This window comes from Pavona decussata, unplaced genomic scaffold (genome assembly GCF_977016875.1).
Source record: "Pavona decussata unplaced genomic scaffold, jaPavDecu1.1 SCAFFOLD_149, whole genome shotgun sequence".
In the NCBI taxonomy this organism is placed as follows: Eukaryota; Metazoa; Cnidaria; class Anthozoa; order Scleractinia; family Agariciidae; genus Pavona; species Pavona decussata.
In genome coordinates, this window is record NW_028145561.1 from 34,682 (window position 1) to 52,063 (window position 17,382).

The following is a 17,382-nucleotide window of genomic DNA, read 5'->3' on the forward strand; positions in this document are numbered from 1 at the left end:
CTCCCACGCAGACGTTCTTAGGGGTTCGTCACGCGTGCAGGAACGCGTGACGAACCCCAAAGAACGTCTGCGTGGGAGGCTAACCAGCTTGGTGTATGACTATCAGCATATCGAATAGCTATCAGAACTTGACAGGGCACGGAATGTACATGGAACTTTCTTGTTTAAGTGGAAACAATTATGCCGTCGAAGTGATGTATATAGCTTAAAAAGCTGCTGTAAAAAAAGTTGTGATTTGCCTAAAATGGGTCTCAAAATGCAGGAAATGAGGTTTCTGGGAACCTAAATTTTCAAAAATTCCCGGGGGAGCATGCCCCCGGACCCCCCTAGTAAGAGCGCGCCTCCGGCGCTCAGGAAGATTTGGGGCTCAACGAACACCCCTATCGAAACCTTAGCTACGCGCCTGACTAAGAGGATGCTCGACGCTCTGGAAATGTTGTTTTATCACTTGGCAGCTTTTCGGGTCAACTTCCCAGTAGTGTTCATGGACCTTCATACAAACGAGCTCTCCCGGTAAGTACAAGAAAACTGATTTACGGGTATCAACAGTATCGACGCGCAGGCATGCATTGACAAGCGTACGTACGCTTTGATGTGTTTATTTTGTGGAAAATTGTTTAGGTATTACGTCAAGTGTAGACGGTAAAATCATGCAGCTAAAAATAACTGTTGCGGTGACGGTGTTTCGTTGACTTTTCTTGCGGTGATGTGGTGTTTGTTAATTTTTTTGCGATGTTGCGGTGTTCAGGGCCCCCCCATGTCCCCCTCCTTGCGTAACGGGGCTAATCAAACCAATATATCGATGCAAAATCTTATACTGATACAAGCTAAGTTTAACTAAGCTATTGGTAACTGGTATGTAAGTTTATTTAGATCTCCTGTGAACTGTTTGGAATTCTGTGAACTAAAACCAGCGGTAATGTAATACTTATATGCGTTTACTAAATTACCTGAAGTTTTCCGAGGCACGATCGACAGCCGGGCCTTGTTGTACTTCTGGTTGTACTTGGTCATCCTCGCTGGATCCAGTCATCGAGTTTTCTAATTGCTGCAATGCATTCCTTGCATTGCGTAAAATCTCTGTAGTTCTGTAGAGAACATTTTTCTCGGTAGGTTGCTCCGATTTCTAAAAGCAGACGACGCGAAAAGCAAGTCATATCACGTGATGTCAACTTCCCGCCTTTTCTCGTAAAAAAAACCGCTGACAATGCTGTTCGCCGGCATCCAGACGTTTAAGACATTGCATCACCGGGTAGGATATGGTTACTTGGGTAGATTATAGATAAGCATTCTCCTTAGCTAGACACCGCAGCAACCGGAAAATCGAAAATGTTCACCAGTCGCGGGTAACGGACATCCGCCGAAGGTGCGTCTTCCACCCACTATGATTCACGAATTCTCTAAAGTGAATGTGTTCGGGATGGGAGTGGCTGGGTTTCTTCGGGGGAAAGCTCACTACATCAGTGCGTGCGAAATTGTGGTACTCTCTGAAGAGTCTTTCCCATTCGAGTAAGTTGGCCTGTTCCAGTTAAGTATTTTTGAGTTGCACTGTCAAAATTTCTTTCGTATTGTTCGCCCTATTTGAAAACTGATGACGAATTTCGTACAATTTGTGCACATTTTAGGCGTTGTAATGGTGTACACAGGCATGTATGTTCCAGTTTATAACTAAATTGTTATGTTGCACTGAGCTGCTACATTATAATTTTTAAAGTTGTGAAATTTGCGTGCAGATAGTTTAATATAACTGACTAAAATTATAACGACTGGTGTTATTCAGAAAAAAAAAAACCATTGTTGTGTATAAAGTTGATATCCACTGCCCAAATTTGAGTCCATTCCATTTATATTTAATGATGAGGCGATCGGGGATCATTTGCGGTCCAATCTGGGGATCATTTCCCGTCCGGGGATCATTGCGGTTCAAATTTGGGGATCATTTCCGGTCCGGGGATCATTTGCAGCCTGTACAACGATCAGTATTTGTTCTTAAATTTATTCAGCGCGTAAAAAGCGCCTTCTTTACTTTTGTGTTGGGTTAATTCCAATCTAAAATACATGACTGCCCTGTGATGAGAATGTGCCTAGGAGCTCTTTTATTACCGGTAGCTCAAACTTTCAGATTGTTCCATTCTGTCCCCATGTGAAGTTCGCGCTTCCGTCGCCGTCGCAGTTGCTCAGAGTCCCTAGTGTTTACCATCGGGCCGGGTTGAGGGGGGGGGGGGGGGGGTGGTTGGCCTCAGGACCAGTGGATGGAGAGGGGTAGGTTAATCTCTTAAACTTGAAGTTGAGTAAATAAGGGCGTTAAATTTGGGTATTTTAGCAGATTGGGGGTTCCAAATAAATTTTAAAGGTAATCCGTTAATAAGGAATTGCGACGAACAGTAGATATGAACTTCACGATTGTCAATTTGCCAGTCCAGGTAACAAACCTTGTTGATTCTTTTAACGCGAGATTCCTCTCTTATCTTGAACACTGAGATTAACCATGAGAACTGGATTCAATTTACATTACGTGGGAGGCTTTTATTGCCTATACTCCACTTGATAAATTGAATGGGAAAATCAAAGCAACAAATCTTTTTAATTCACTCATATCATTTACGGTAACAGTAATTAGACATTTTAAACTATTACAAACTATCTTAGCTACAGAGTATTAGTTCATTGTAATTAATCTCATCAGTTCGAAATTCGATGTAATCTATATAATAGTGTGCCATCGTCTTGTTGTTTTCCACTTTTGATTCAGTGTTGCTGATAGATCTGATCTGCAAAAAGTAAAAAAAAAACTTTGACAATCATATAGAGTGTTTTCACATGACGTCGCAACTGGGGCTATGTTACGTTGGTGGCCCAAAATAAAGAATTGGCGGCCATCTTGGTGTCCCAAACTAAACCTCTGGGAATTGAACTCTATTTTAATGCAAATACTTTCCTTTCCAATATGGCCAGAAGTCACATGAATGAAAACACTCTATAGATTTACCCTCACAATATTACCAGTTCCCTGTCACCTTGATAGCTCGGTTGGTAGAGCACTGCACCGGTATCGCAGGGGTCATGGGTTCGATTCCGGTTCAAAACTGAATTTTTGTTCTGGCTTTCTTTCCGCAACAAGTGCAGTTATATTCACAACTGCGACTGTCTTTCATTCACATAATTCTTTCATGTACAATACCAACATGCAATATGTTCAGATATTTACCCTTGCAGTGCCAAGTTGGTTGTTTTGATTTGTTGGAAGCTGTTTAAGAGCGGCTGTCCGTAAAAAAACAAACAACGCGGCAAGAGTGGAAAATTCGATTTATTTCTTTTTTCATAATGTTAGATAGGCTAGGATATAACTAAAATCACTGTGCAGTTTTTTCGGTGAAATATCCTTTTATTTTAAAGAAAATGCAAACAACGAAAATCCGTTAAAATCGCCATTTGAGGCGCTAAATTATTACACGGATTTGAGAGCCTCGCGTGCAAAAACAATTCATTCTACTATACCGCCTTTAAAACGCTCAAATCTTTTCTTAGAATCTCTAAATATCTGTTGGAATGACTTGGGGAAATATTGCGTTGTTCTGTGTATGCGAAATAATTTAATTTCAAAGGCATACAATTCACTGCAGTAAAAGTACTTCGTGAATAAAACTAATTTTCGCCATGTGCGAAACCTTCAAATCGATTAAGCTTCTGGTGGTTGATGTTAGAAGGATGGTCTAAAGATTCCTGAAAAAAAGTCTTTGGGCAGAGGACTAAGAGCGACGCGAGAGCTTTACAAAGTCCGTAAAAACTGCAAATATTTGACCCTCCGCAGTAAACTTTGAAGTTGCGGGTCAGACAAAATATGAAAGAAATCGAATTTTCCACCCTTGCCGCGAAATTTAAAATTTGTCTGATTTTTACAGACAGGCGCTCTTAAATGGACTCTTGTGACCCATTCATCAGCGAAAAACTCTTTTAACAAGAAGCTGTTTTCATCTTAAACTCGGGCCATATTTGACTGCGTGGTGCGTAAGCCTACAATCTTTTAGCAGTGATAACCTCCAGCATCGCTAATTCCCCCAAAAAGATAGATACAGAGATAAAGTGAGGCAATAAGTAACCACCAGATAGAATTGCATTTCTTGCAGTCAGAATGAAATACAGGGGAAAACGACATTTGTCATACGAATGCTTTTTATAATCCCCGGGCTTTAATCCTTACGTTTTCACCTTTCGTTTAGAGACAAAAATCACTTCTACGGTCCTGATATGTATGTGACGCCGGGTCAATGACGGATCGTAATTCCGGTATGATCTAGGGTAACGTTACGTATCACGCGTACGTCATCCTAGTACGTTTTTCAATGTTTTTAAATGAAATTCAGGGGAAAGCATTTGTTATTTACCTTTCATTTGAAGATAGGAACCGTTTCTACATGATTGTTTTTCTATAGTAAACGTGAGACATCTTTATCTATCTTGGCCTGGGGGTCATAGACTGATTTAGTTGCCAAATTTTCGGTTAAACAAAACTAACCTAAAAAACACTCCGGTTAGCCTAAAGAGCACTCCGGTTAGCCTAAATAGCACTCAGGTTAGCTTAAATAGCTCATCCCCGGTTAGCTTAACGGTTAGCAGTTTATGTTGGGGTTGTTCATGCCTCGCATGTTTTGTTCATGCCTCGCACGTCTGCCTCGCATGCTTCGCATGCCTCGCTGGCTCGCATATTGTATACACTCCTCACGGCCCGAGTGCAAAGAACGCGACCGAGAATTTAAAGAATTTTATAACGCGACAAAAACTTAACTCGTGCCAGCCGAGTCAAAGAACGAGACCGAGAACAATAACTCGTGGCCCGAAGTCTTATCTCTCGGCCCATCGCGACCCCAAAAAGAAAAAAGAATTTGATAATGCTACCGAAACCTTAACTCGTGCCGCCTTACGGCCCGAGTAACAAATGCTAAGTTTACAGCAAGATTGGGCTCCTTGAATAGTTTTCTATTTTTAAAGAAAGTTTTCATTTGGAAAATTGTTTGGAGCCTATGGAGTGGTTGGTTTTTAAAGGCTAAAAAGAGAAAAGCAAATTAAAAGCAAAAAACGAAAACATATTCTCCTTTATCTCGGGAGTCTATCTGGCACCCGTCACGCTACGATTTTAAAAAATTATAATGTTGTTGTAAATGTTTGTACTTGCATTAAAATATAAAACAAGCGAAAAAAGAATACGTGAATGAGCAGGGAACACCGTCAGACGTTTCTCCATCGTATTTTCTCCTTCCATTTTGCGCGAAATCCCTGTTGACTTGGAGGACAGTCTCGGCCTTGAGTGGCTTTCTACGCGGCGCTTTTAGTCACCAAAATAAAGACGTACGAAGACTATATACATCGGTCGAGTTTTCTTTAGGCTATTTCTTTTAATTTCGAACTCCAAAAGACGTGAAATTTTATAATTGAAGAAGGACAGAACCTAACGCGAGCCGTGAGGAGAGTACGCCACATTTGAAAGTTCACGACAGATCGACCAACCGATCGACCGAGTGACATGTACCCCACATTACGATAACTCGTTCATTGCGCATACGCGCGTTCACGAGTTAAAAGCGCTACAGGAAAGTGGTCGCATACAGGTCAGTGTGTACAGAAAACCAACACACACAGATAAATAACTCGATTACAACTCCCACCACCCATCGCAGTACAAGAGGTCAGTCGTTAATACACTCCTTCGCTGGGCCCAAGAAATTCCATCATCAAATGCGGGGCGGTCTAGAGAGAGGACACACGTCAGCAAAGTGCTAAGAGATAACAATTACCCTCTGCGTTTTATTCGGAGCTGCAAGTCCTACCACAGCGCTCTCCGCCGCGATTCAAATACCAACGACGCTTCCAGCGCTAGTGCCCCTTCAACGTCAACATTTGTCGTTCTTCCGTATGTTAGAGGCGTCTCTGAGAGAATTTCGCGAGTACTACGCAACAATGGTGTTAAAGTGGGTTACAAACCTTGCAATGTTTTGCGCACGCGTTTCCCGAGACCAAAGGACAAACCTTCTGCTTTGCAGTGCCGAGGTGTAGTTTACAAAGTCGGCTGCCTTGATTGCAACTTCGTGTACTATGGACAGACTGACAGAGCCTTGGAAACAAGGTTAAAAGAACATAAACGGGAAAATTAGTTTTCATTCGTATGCAAACAAAACTTATTTTGATAAGAATATTTTTGCACTTGGCCTCGTTTTCATAGTGAGGCTCACAGCAAATCGGAAATGGCCTATTTATTAGGAAATTTAATTAAGAGCTACTAAAAACTTGGACGTAGACAGAACTAATTTTCGTTTTCATTTAAGAATTGTTTCATGCTTAGCGTGCGTATATCGAGTTATGGATGCACGCTGGAAGTTTGGAGAGCACGAGAGAAGCGTAAGAGTTGCTCGAGGCGTAGCCGAGAGCAACTCTAGCTTCTTGAGTGCTCTCCAAACTTCCCAAGTGCATCCATAACTCGATATACGCACAGCTAAAAGCATGAACCAATTCTTTTATAACATAGATAACATAGTGAAAATAAAGTAAACGATTCCTGGAAAACAGGTTTTGTTCCTGATAAATTACAAAATTCTCTGAAAATAAAGGTGAAAGTGGTTTCTCATATCGGTTTAATCTTAACGTTTCATTAACTTCGACAAGCTCTTATAAATATACATTTTTACGGTGTTGTGTCTCTGTAAAAAGTTTTTTTATAACATAGCGCGCGCATGCTTCCTTCACCTGACTTGCACACGTCATCGGATGGACGCACGGCCGTGCGTATGTTGAGAAATGTACCATGATGACGCCAATAGAAATTAGATTAGGATGCGCGCGCGCTATGTTATAATTCGAACTATAATAAATGTCTCGTTCCTCCTTCCTATCCCCGATAACGCTTGCTACGAAACCTAGTAGAGCTACAAACATCATCAGCTGATAACATTTAAATTACGAATTGGAGCGTGGCTTGTCCACTGCAGCTGTTAAAGCAGTAGATAGTTAAATAAATTGGAACTGACCACCTGAATCAACAGAAACTGTCCCGGCCATAGAATCAATTAACGTCAATTGGTTGTTATTATTATTGATATTTTTAATGAGAATGTATTTAATGTGAAAAACACAGAAAAATAAAAATTTGCAAACATTCAACTAACGGCAAAACCTTTTAGAACTTTTAAATAAAACTATTTTCAAAAGAATACTTTACCGACAAAAAGCTAAACCAAAACACTTTCAAGGAGAACGCAATTCCTCTTTGGCTGGGTAAACTATTTTCCGTTCAAATTATTGTGTTCATTTCGAAAACAGAATAGGCACCTAAAGCCCACGGAAATTATTTATTTTGTGAATTAATTCTCATCCGGGATAGTTCCAAAAGAACACTTCCTAAGTAACATTGTCTGATTAAATCAGTTATATGTCACCGTTAAGCGGGCCTGATCACACTAGGGCGAACTCAATTGTTGAGAAAAAAAACTTGGGCGAGAAAACAAGTTGGAAGAAAGTTGGAAGGTTCTCATTTTTGGTGCCGGTTGCATTGGACCAAAATGTGTTTCCCCAAATCTGTTGGCTTGATACAAATTTAGTGCCAATCACATAGCACTTTTGTTACTCAGAGAGTTATAACAAATGCAGTTTTTGAAGCTTAACACTGCTAATATTTTTCGTTTCTTTCTTGGTTTCTTTCGTTGTTGTTGTTGTTGTTGTTGTTGTTGTTTTTTTGTGTGCTGTTGTATTCGAAATAAATTATATGAGGGAACGGTCAAGGGCGATTCAAGAAAGTGATTGGTCCGCCTTCCTACCCAATATGAGGAGAAAAGAGTACGCATTTCAGCTAAGGATGAATATGGGCTGAATATGCTTGCGACGATTAACTATTCAACGGTGTGACTAAGCCACGAGGTTAAGCAAAGACACGATCATGTATACAAGACGAAAGTCAACTAGGTTATTTATTTATTTAGTTATTTGTTTATTTAAAAAAACCAAAAACGTGTATCGTTGAGTTACCGCTTTTGTGGTGGGAATTCTCAGGCGAACTTGTACGTAATTGCACGTGAAACTCAAGAAGGCTTGAACTATCAAGTTTGAAGAGAATCTCCTTTCAGAACAATGCCCAATTCAGAGAACAAAACGTATCGCAAAGCATGCTTTTCTATAGCTTTTTCGGGCGGATGCAGTTTTAGCGCAAAAATGAAACGCTATTAAAATTTTGAATCTCCAAGGGTTCTTGACAATTTTTATTTTTACTGAGGATACGACATAAGACCTAAAGAACGGGTTTATATATCTGTTTTTCTTTGGTTGATGTATTTCGACCACAGGAACTTTATTTAAAAGTTTTTCTTCCGCCATTATTGATCTTCAAAGGGGGTTCGTTCGAACCCCTCGAACCCCCCTCTCCTACGCGCCTGTGAGCATTCCTTGTTCCCTTAAAAAATACTATAGTGATCATAGGAGCAGCCAGACCAGGAAAAAGATATTTTTTTTCCTGAAAGTTCAATTCAGACCATTATCATGACAGCTCTTAAGCTCTTCTTTTTCTGTTTGTTCTGATTTGCCTTGCAAAAATGACGGTTTAATAGTTAAGGAAAAATTTGGTTGCGTTGAAGCGGCGCATTAGTTTCTTTAAAGTTTTGGCATAATTGCAAAACAAGTTTGGCACAAAATTTGTAACCTTATGGCCTTAATTCACGGCCATTGGTTATAATTTTATAATGTTGGCTTTCACCTTGTCATAAACTTGCCTAGTGAAAGACGCATTTAAACTATTTTCCTTATGGGCTTTTTCGGCTTTTGTTTGTGAATGTCATTCGAAACCAAATGAAAATGAACATTATTTTTTTAATTGGTATTTAATTATCACACTTCAAGTTGTTTGTTCCATTAACAGTAAATTAAGTTCAGTTTTAAATTGAAGGTTATTAAATTTTGAGTCAATCGACTATAAATTTACTCATTTTAATTTGCTTATTCATATGAAGTTTTTTCTTCGAGCGATTTAGGTCTACTAAACTTCTACATAAGAAACCGAGAGATGTCTGTGACTTTGGTGAGTAAACCTTCAACACTATAATTCGATTTCCTTGTTAAGGAAACTTTGTAAGTCTCTGTTCAATGAAGAACGCAGGATACACAGATTCAGGATCCAGAAATTTGCGAGTCCAAATTTTACCTCAGTTTTACACAGCAGATCACTCACAAAGGAAATTTCATTTCACGCGACATAATAGTACATTATAGGAAATTAATTTCTATACACCGTTACCGTCATTTTGCGTGTCAGAGTAAAATTATTACTCAAACACTGCTCACTTGTGTCAGGTGATAAATACTGCACAAAATTCGTCAGTTTGAATGTCAAATTGTAGGCAACATGATGCGGTGTGCCTTGTTCAATGTCAGAAGCAAGAATTATGGCTGAACCTCAGCAAATTTGAAATAGTTGATAAAACTATTCTTATTTTCTTTATTTCCCATTGACGAAAGACGAGACAAAAGTGTTACATACAGACATGTATCATTAAACACGTTGCATTATCAGTACACAAGGACTACACAAGTTTTTCGACATAGCATTTATAATCAACTTTGCTAAACAATTCTCCAGCGTCTAACTTCTTTTGAATACATTTTTTATTATACAGATAGTATTTGGCACACACAACACAAAAGTTAAGTTTCCTATGAAGTTTGCAAAACTGTGTGATCCGGTCCTGTGGAAAGAGCTTTAACAAAGATAATTTCTGAATCACTCAGTTTGAAGGAAGTGGCATTATCTTCATTGATTGGAAATTTGCATTTTTTTGTCAAAAATTTATTAAAATGTCTACGGCGTTCTTTCTCTTCAAGTTGAGATTCGAAGGGGCAGGAATCTGTCATAAACTCCAACAAAATAATATTTGAAAGCACAAAAGGGCCGTGAAAAGCTTTCTTTTCAATGCCATGATGAAATAGAATCTTTGTGTATATACAAACACTTACTCAAGTTTTACCGATATATAATTTTTGTCTTGCAAGAGATAAACTGTACAAGCCCAAAACCAAACGGAGATATTTTAAACCAAATAATACTAATACGAATAAAAACAGTCATGTGTATTTACCTATTTATCTAGGCCTCTATTTTCTTTATTATTTTCTATTTTCTAATTTATTTATAGTCGCTAATTTGTACGGCTTAACCGAGCGCCAAATTGGTTTTGAGCTTTTCTATTGAGTTAAAGTTGGATTCGCAGACTGCCTTTTTTATGCTCACAAAATGTTTCAACTTTATTTCCCTTACTGATAATGGAACCTATAAAAGTTTAATTTGTCATTTCAAGATTCTCAGTTTAGTTTTCATCGTTTTCTTCCTACAGGTGTTGTGTCTTCTGTGCGGTTTTGTGGCCAATCTTCCAACATCCTTCAGCCTGAATTGTTATACATGCCATGATTATCCAGGCTCTAGCGAGCCCTGCAGCAGTCCGACAGTGGAGCACTGTGAGTCCTACTACGACTCCTGCATGTCCTTTTCTGCCACAGTAGAGTACTATGGAATGACTATCCCAACAACCTATAAGGACTGCATGATGTCTCAGGTATGCAACTCAACCGCACTTTGCCAGCAAATGAAAGACAACCTGCCTGACTCTGCGGTCCTGAAGCATTGTTCCGTAGACTGTTGCCATGGCGACCTTTGTAATGCGCAAGCTGGAGGTAGGCACTTCAATTTACTTCACTTCATTTCAACCCTTTGCTCTGCATTCCATTCCAAGTCCACCCTCACCCCATTGCACACCACTGCATTGCATTCCATTCTGCTTCATTTCTATTTACACCACTCCACGACACTTCGTTCCATTCACCTTCACTCTACCCGCCTCGTTGGCTATCTGTCATCTCATATCCAACGCGCTCGTGAAATAATCGTTTAATGGTCATTGGTGTGACAGAGGGTATTCTTCGCACTTTTTAAAAATAGCTGGATAGCGAACCCACTAGGTTTCCTAACATATGTACACGATTGTTTTGAAAAGGTGGTCGATGAACTTTCAACGCTTTTCGTGAATTGGCTCCGAAACAGGGATTTTTGGCCCCGAGAAAGTTCAGAATGGCACGAAATAGAAAAGAATGGAGAAAAAAAGAAAGGCGTAACTAATTTTATTGTTTTATAGTGGCGACTTTCGCACTCTCAAACAAACATGACTTGAACGTGCCGATAGTACGTGCAAGTACGCTTTCCTTAACATAAGGCATAAAATTAAATTTGCTGTTGCAGTTGTTCAGGACTTTCGGTAATTTTTATTCAAGCCTTTAAGGCTGTATTTTTTTTGTCGAGCCTATCACCGTTTTGAGCGGCAGAATGTCCGTCCTCCACGGAACATGCAACAATTAGCCCATCCCTTCCTGAAATAAGCCGCTTAAACGTTTTGAAGGAATACAAGCACACAAGGAAAATGTTTGGAATCTCACTGCAGGCTACTATCAGAATAATGCTTAATAAATTATTATCTTTTGATAGGTCAAGCCAAGAGGGACACTCTGTTGAAACTGCAGGAAAAGAAGCGTGAAGCCAAAGGTCGTATGCTGATGAGGAAGACTGCAAAAGCGATCAGTGAATACTTGGCCAACATGGCGCTGACAAAAAATTGATTTGATTGGTAAGGATGGCAGAATCGAAAACCTTTATTTCCTTATCAACACAGATTTATAAGAAAGCTAGAGACATTAAAACCCCTTGAGAATCTTCCATGACAAATTTTCGTTGACAAATGATTTCTTCATGTGTACGGATAAGCAAACCTTCTTTGATTAATCCGAAAAAGGGTGCTACCGAGGACAGGTAGGAAACTCTTGCAGGAGATTACCCAGAGTGCATTTGCCGGGGAATATAGCTTTTTCACTTAACGTTGTCGGATCAAAGCTTAAAGCTTAAATACATCTTCGAAGAGGCTGCCACCTCATCCATTTGATATCCTAACATTTCTTTCATCCAAATGGCTCGCCATCGTATATCTTCACTTGATGGACGAGGCATAGCTGATTTTGATGAACGTATTCATAAAAAAAATCGATAGAATCTTGTGATCTTGAGGTCTTGTCTTATAGCTTTATACTTTGATCCGACAACTTGAATTGAAATAGCTGTATATAATTGAATAATGTAGGGAGAAAAGGAATCCAAAGACTCTTGATAGGTTTTCAATGAGGAATTTTCTAAAAATCCTTGGCATCAAATTTCTGGTTCCGTTTACACAGGAAAATTTCGGATTTGACAAATGTTCTTTTACAAATAAAAACTGCGTGGCACTTTTCCAGTAGTTGTCATTGACGCGAAAAGAACACATTTTAACAGAGATTTGCTCGCGAATTTGGGACTTAATTCTATACAAAGATTAAGATTGTTTTAATAACAAGTGTCTGCAATTCGTATCCTTTTTTCTTCCGCAGGCGAGATTCTGAAACAATCTGCAATGGACTAGACCAGAAATGATAGAGTTGGGACAAAGGCGTTAGAATGAACTGCTTTTTCTGCCCAAAACTTATAACATTTGGGATTTAGATATTGAACTAGAAGTACGAGTAAGGGAAACTAAATAAAATGATTTTATTCAAAACGTTTCATTCTTTAGCTGTGCTATACATTTGCTGTAGTCTAATTGATGCACCCATCCGATCAGTATTTGTTCGGCGCTTAAAATGCGCCTTCTTTGCTTTTGGCTAAAACTATAGTCGTGTCCTCGCTTCCGTTGATGCCTTGGTTTTCCCTTAGCCGGAAGTAAGTCGTTCAGAGAATGTGTTGGATTGTTTCTAATCTAAAATACATGACTGCTCTTTGATGTGAGTGTGCCTTCAGTTACTAGGAGCTCTTTTATTACCGGTAGCTCAAACTGTCAGATTGCTACACTCTATCCTCATGTGACGTTCGCGCTTCCGTCGCCGTCGCAGTTGCTCAGAGTCCCTGTGTTTGATATCGGGGTGGGAGTGGGGGGGGGGGGGGGGGGGGCGGGGTTGGCCTCAGGTTTATCGGATGGGAAGAGGAGGAGGTTAATGTCTTGAACTTGAAGTTGAGTAAAAAGAGCGTTAAATTTGGGTATTTTAGCAGATTCAGGGTTTCAAATAAATTTTAAAGGTAATCCGTTAATAAGGAATTAGGACGAACAGTAGATATGAACTTCACGATTGTCAATTTGTCAGTCCAGCTAACAAACCTTGTTGATTTTTTTAACGCGAGATCCCTCTCTTATCTAGAACATTGAGATTAAACATGAGAACTGGATTCAATGTAATGTGATTATAAAAACTACATTACGTGGGATGCTTTTATTGCCTATACTCCACTTGATAAATTGAATGGGAAAATTAAAGAAACAAATCTTTTTAATTCACTCATATCATTTACGGTAACAGTAATTAGACATTTTAAACTATTACACACTATCTTAGCTACAGAGTATTAGTTCATTGTAATTAATCTCATCAGTTCGAAATTCGATGTAATCTATATAATAGTGTGCCATCGTCTTGTTGTTTTCCACTTTTGATTCAATGTTGCTGATAGATCTGATCTGCAAAAAGCAAAAAAAAACTTTGACAATCATATAGAGTGTTTTCACATGACGTCGCAACGGCCATGTTGGTGGCCCAAAATAAAGAAATGGCGGCCATGTTGGTGTCCCAAACTAAACCTCTGGGAATTGAACTCTATTTTAATGCAAATACTTTCCTTTGTGTCAGTAAATCAATTTGGCCAGTAGTCACATGAATGAAAACACTCTATAGATTTATCCTCACAATATTACCAGTTCCCTGTCGCCTTGATAGCTCGGTTGGTAGAGCACTGCACCGGTATCGCAGGGCTCATGGATTCGATTCCGGTTTAAAACTGAATTTTTGTTCTGGCTTTCTTTTCGCAACAAGTGCAGTTATATTCACAACTGCGACGGTCTGCCATTTACATAATTCTTTCACCTACAGTCCCAACATGCAATATGTTCAGATATTTACCCTCGCAGTACCAAGTTGGTTGTTTTGATTTGTTGGAAGCTATTTAAGAGCGGCTGTCTGTAAGAATCAAACATATCGCAGCAAGAGTGGAAAATTCGATTTCTTTCATATTCTAATGTTAGATAGGCTAGGATATAATTAAAATCACTGTGCAGTTTTTTCGGTGAAATATCCTTTTGTTTCAAAGAAAAATGCAAATAACGAAAATCCGTTTTAATCTCTCCAAAAGACCTGAATGTTTATAATATAAGAAGGAGGGAACCTAAAGCGAGCCATGAGGAGAGTGCGCCACATTAGAAAGTTTACCACGGATCGACCGACCGATCGACCGAGTGACATTTACCCCACATTACGATAACTCGTTCATTGCGCATGCGCACATTCACGAGTTAAAAGCGCCAGAGGAAAGTGAGAACATATGTTTTAAGATGTCTTTTATTTTACCCAGATCGGTTATTTTTACGAGTAAATGCAAAATAAAACCGGTATTAATACGGACTGGTTTACTCGGTTGATCAGCTGCAAACGTCTGGGAGACTTTAATTACTCACGTTAGCGAGGAAACAGCCCTTGTACCTGTGCGTTTATTAATAACCACAAAACATACCGGCAATAAGCTATTGTTGTATTTGATTGAGTCATTCTTACCAATCACTTTAACGCTTTTCAGGCGCCATGTTGAGAAGGTTTTCCCTGATGGTTGCAAATGTCTCCCTCATTTGATAAGATCCACTGGCTGCACGCTTGTTCCTTGGTGCAAGTTTGAACAGAATGCTCCTCTTGTATCGCCCTGCCAATCAGAATAGTAATCATAAAAATTGGGTTAGGGAACAAAGTTCAAAGCTACCTAGCTTAATAGGCTCAAATATAAACTACCTTTATCTACAAATAGTCAAATTCTCCAACTCATGAACACAGGTTAAAGCAGTTTCACCGACTGGGCAATGTTTCTTATCATAGGAATGCCAGCTGGCCCTTAATAGCCTTTTGAAGGTTCATGGTTCCTCATAAAAACATTTCTGTTTCCCCCACAGAAAGGTGGCAGAAAAATATTATAACACAAGACCGTAAAATGGTTTTATGTACTTCTGACCCAATTTCATATGAGAGCGTGGGGTGAACAAGAATGCTGACCCATGCAAACTTTCCGAGGCAGGTGGATGATTCTGTCGTATAATCTTTTGGGCAGCTAACGTGACGTACTGCGTGAACCATTCTATTCTCAGACAGGCCCAAGCAAAAAATTTGGATGGCTAGTCCTCGAAATCGCAATGCATTGTAAAATGCTTCTTGGTCGCTTCTTTTGCCATTGAGCCCTTTCCTGGCCCAGAGTAACAAGACCTTTATCGATTCCTTTTGACACACGTGGAAGCTGTTAAAAGATTTCACGGAAGTAAAAGTACAGTTCAGCCTCGAGTTTTGCAAAGGTTGATAAAGATCTTGTCATCTTGCCGCTACACAGAAAGCGCCTGCTAGATCACATGCAGCTCATTTTAATTCCAGATAAATTAATAACTATGACAAAAAATGTGGTTTTGGATCCTATAGTACCTCCTCTTCCTTGACCATTACACAAATTTCCATGACAACAGCTCACTGAACATTTTTCCATGTCAACGTTGGCTGTAGCCAAGCTTTTCTTCACTATTTCACAAGCAAAACTCGAGTTGCACTAATACTGAGATACTGCACAGTTCCTCAAGTTCATGGTGTAACGCATTCCTTGCACCTTTGCTGTGACCTCTGTAGACATGCAAGAGTCATAGTTGCTGTCACACTGATTCACAGAAGGATTGCTGCAGGGTTGGCTTGAACCTGGATAATCTTGGCATGAATAGCAGCTGAGAGCTGTTTAAAGATGGATGAGAGGAAAAGATATAAAAAAAACTACCAAGAATATCACTACAACAAAACTTTTTTTACGAGATTTACTATGCGCCTCGCCCCAGGCGATTCTGAATGCATAAATTATCATAATTAAATGTTGCTGTTATGTGTGCTCAAAATGGCGAGCTTACTGAAACATGGTGTCAAGAAGTGCTAGCGATTCTCGTTGAGTAGAAGCCTCCTCGAGTTTCGTCAATGACCCACACGCCTGAAAACAAAAATCCGAGCCTCCAGTAAACAGGCAAGCGAGCTGACAAGCCTAGATGGTTTGGTAAATCCAAGATTCGAAAGGATTAGAGGATGGCTTCGAACAACTTTCCTACTCCAGCGCCGTTGGAAATGACAGGCGACCTGGCACACAACTGGTCGTTCTTCCGTTCCCAGTATGAGAATTATGAGATTGCCACCGGTTTGGTTAAAAAAGACGAAGCCATACTAGTTGCTACGCTATTGTCAGTCGTGGGGAAAGAGTGTTTCCGAGTCTTAAACAACTCGAAATGGCAGATGACGACAGACAGAAAATCGAAGCGATTCTCACAGCCTTGTAGACACATTTTGAACCGAGCCGAAATTTCATTTACGAACGTTTCAAGTCTAACACCCGTGAGCAAAGCAAAAGTGAAACAGTCGCGCAGTATATTACGAAGCTTCGATAGCTGGCATCAAAGTGTGAGTTTGGCACTCTTGAGAACGACTTGATTCGGGAAAGGCTGGTGTTAGGCACTGTAGACGCGAGCGCGCGGGCCAGGATGCTACGAGAGCCCAAGTTAGATCTGCAGAAAGCAATCGACATGTGTAGGAACAGCGAAATACGAATCAACAGCTGCGAAACTTGCGAAAAAGAATCGGCGGTAAATTATGTCAAACATGGCAAAACAAAGGAAAAGTCGAAAACACCGCCTGCAATGCCTTCTGGGGCCGAAGAAGAAAAAAGAAAAACGCTTTTGCGTCCATGAAAATACTCTGGTGAAAGCATCCGCGGAACCGGAAGCAGTGCCCAGCGTTTGGTGTAACTTGCTCAAACTGCCAGAAGATGCATCACTTTGCTAAAGTCTGCCAACAAGGCAAGAAACCCAGCAATGTAAACATGCTAGATCATGATTCTTCATCAGATGAGTCTGTCTTTATTGTGGAACACACTGTGGGCACAGTGAAAGCAATCGGTGAAAAATGGTATGCAACTTTCCATTTGAGCATTGGTGGGGAAACTCCACGCTCTGTATCATGCCAAATGGACAGTAACTCTACCTGCAACCTTATTAGCCATGCTGAGTACTGCAGGATCGCTCAAGATGGAGATCCCACGCTGCAGAAATCCGATGCCAAACTACGAGTGTATGATGGTTCAGTGATGTTTCCCTTGGGAACCTGTAAGCTTCACTGCCGTCGACAAGGAACAGATTACATGCTCGACTTTCAAGTAGTTGTTGACCAGAAGCCTCTGCTATCATCCACAACCTGTGAACAACGTTAACTTGGACTGCTAACGGTCAACCTAAGTGA

The 17,382-nt window shown here is 40.0% G+C and overlaps 1 protein-coding gene and 1 long non-coding RNA gene across 3 annotated transcripts in view; one reads left to right on the top strand and one right to left on the bottom strand.

Annotated features, from left to right (window-relative positions):
- Window positions 1–2,256: 2,256 nt before the first annotated feature.
- On the bottom strand, window positions 2,257–15,682 carry LOC146466217 (uncharacterized). Of its 2 annotated transcripts, none has more exons than XR_014868079.1 (3): window positions 15,544–15,682; window positions 14,641–14,782; window positions 2,257–2,771 (listed from the first exon to the last, which is right to left on the bottom strand). It is a non-coding gene; the product is annotated as an uncharacterized LOC146466217 (long non-coding RNA). The 2 variants fall into 2 exon arrangements; XR_014868080.1 differs by lacking the exon at window positions 2,257–2,771 and adding an exon at window positions 12,435–13,553.
- Window positions 8,932–17,382, top strand: part of LOC146466218 (uncharacterized) — a 36,041-nt gene continuing 27,590 nt past the window's right edge. The window contains exons 1-2 of the mRNA XM_085127607.1: window positions 8,932–9,055; window positions 10,365–10,701. Coding sequence (XP_084983733.1) covers window positions 9,041–9,055; window positions 10,365–10,701 — 352 coding nt within the window. The 5' untranslated portion in view covers window positions 8,932–9,040. The remainder of the gene's footprint in view (window positions 9,056–10,364; window positions 10,702–17,382) is intronic.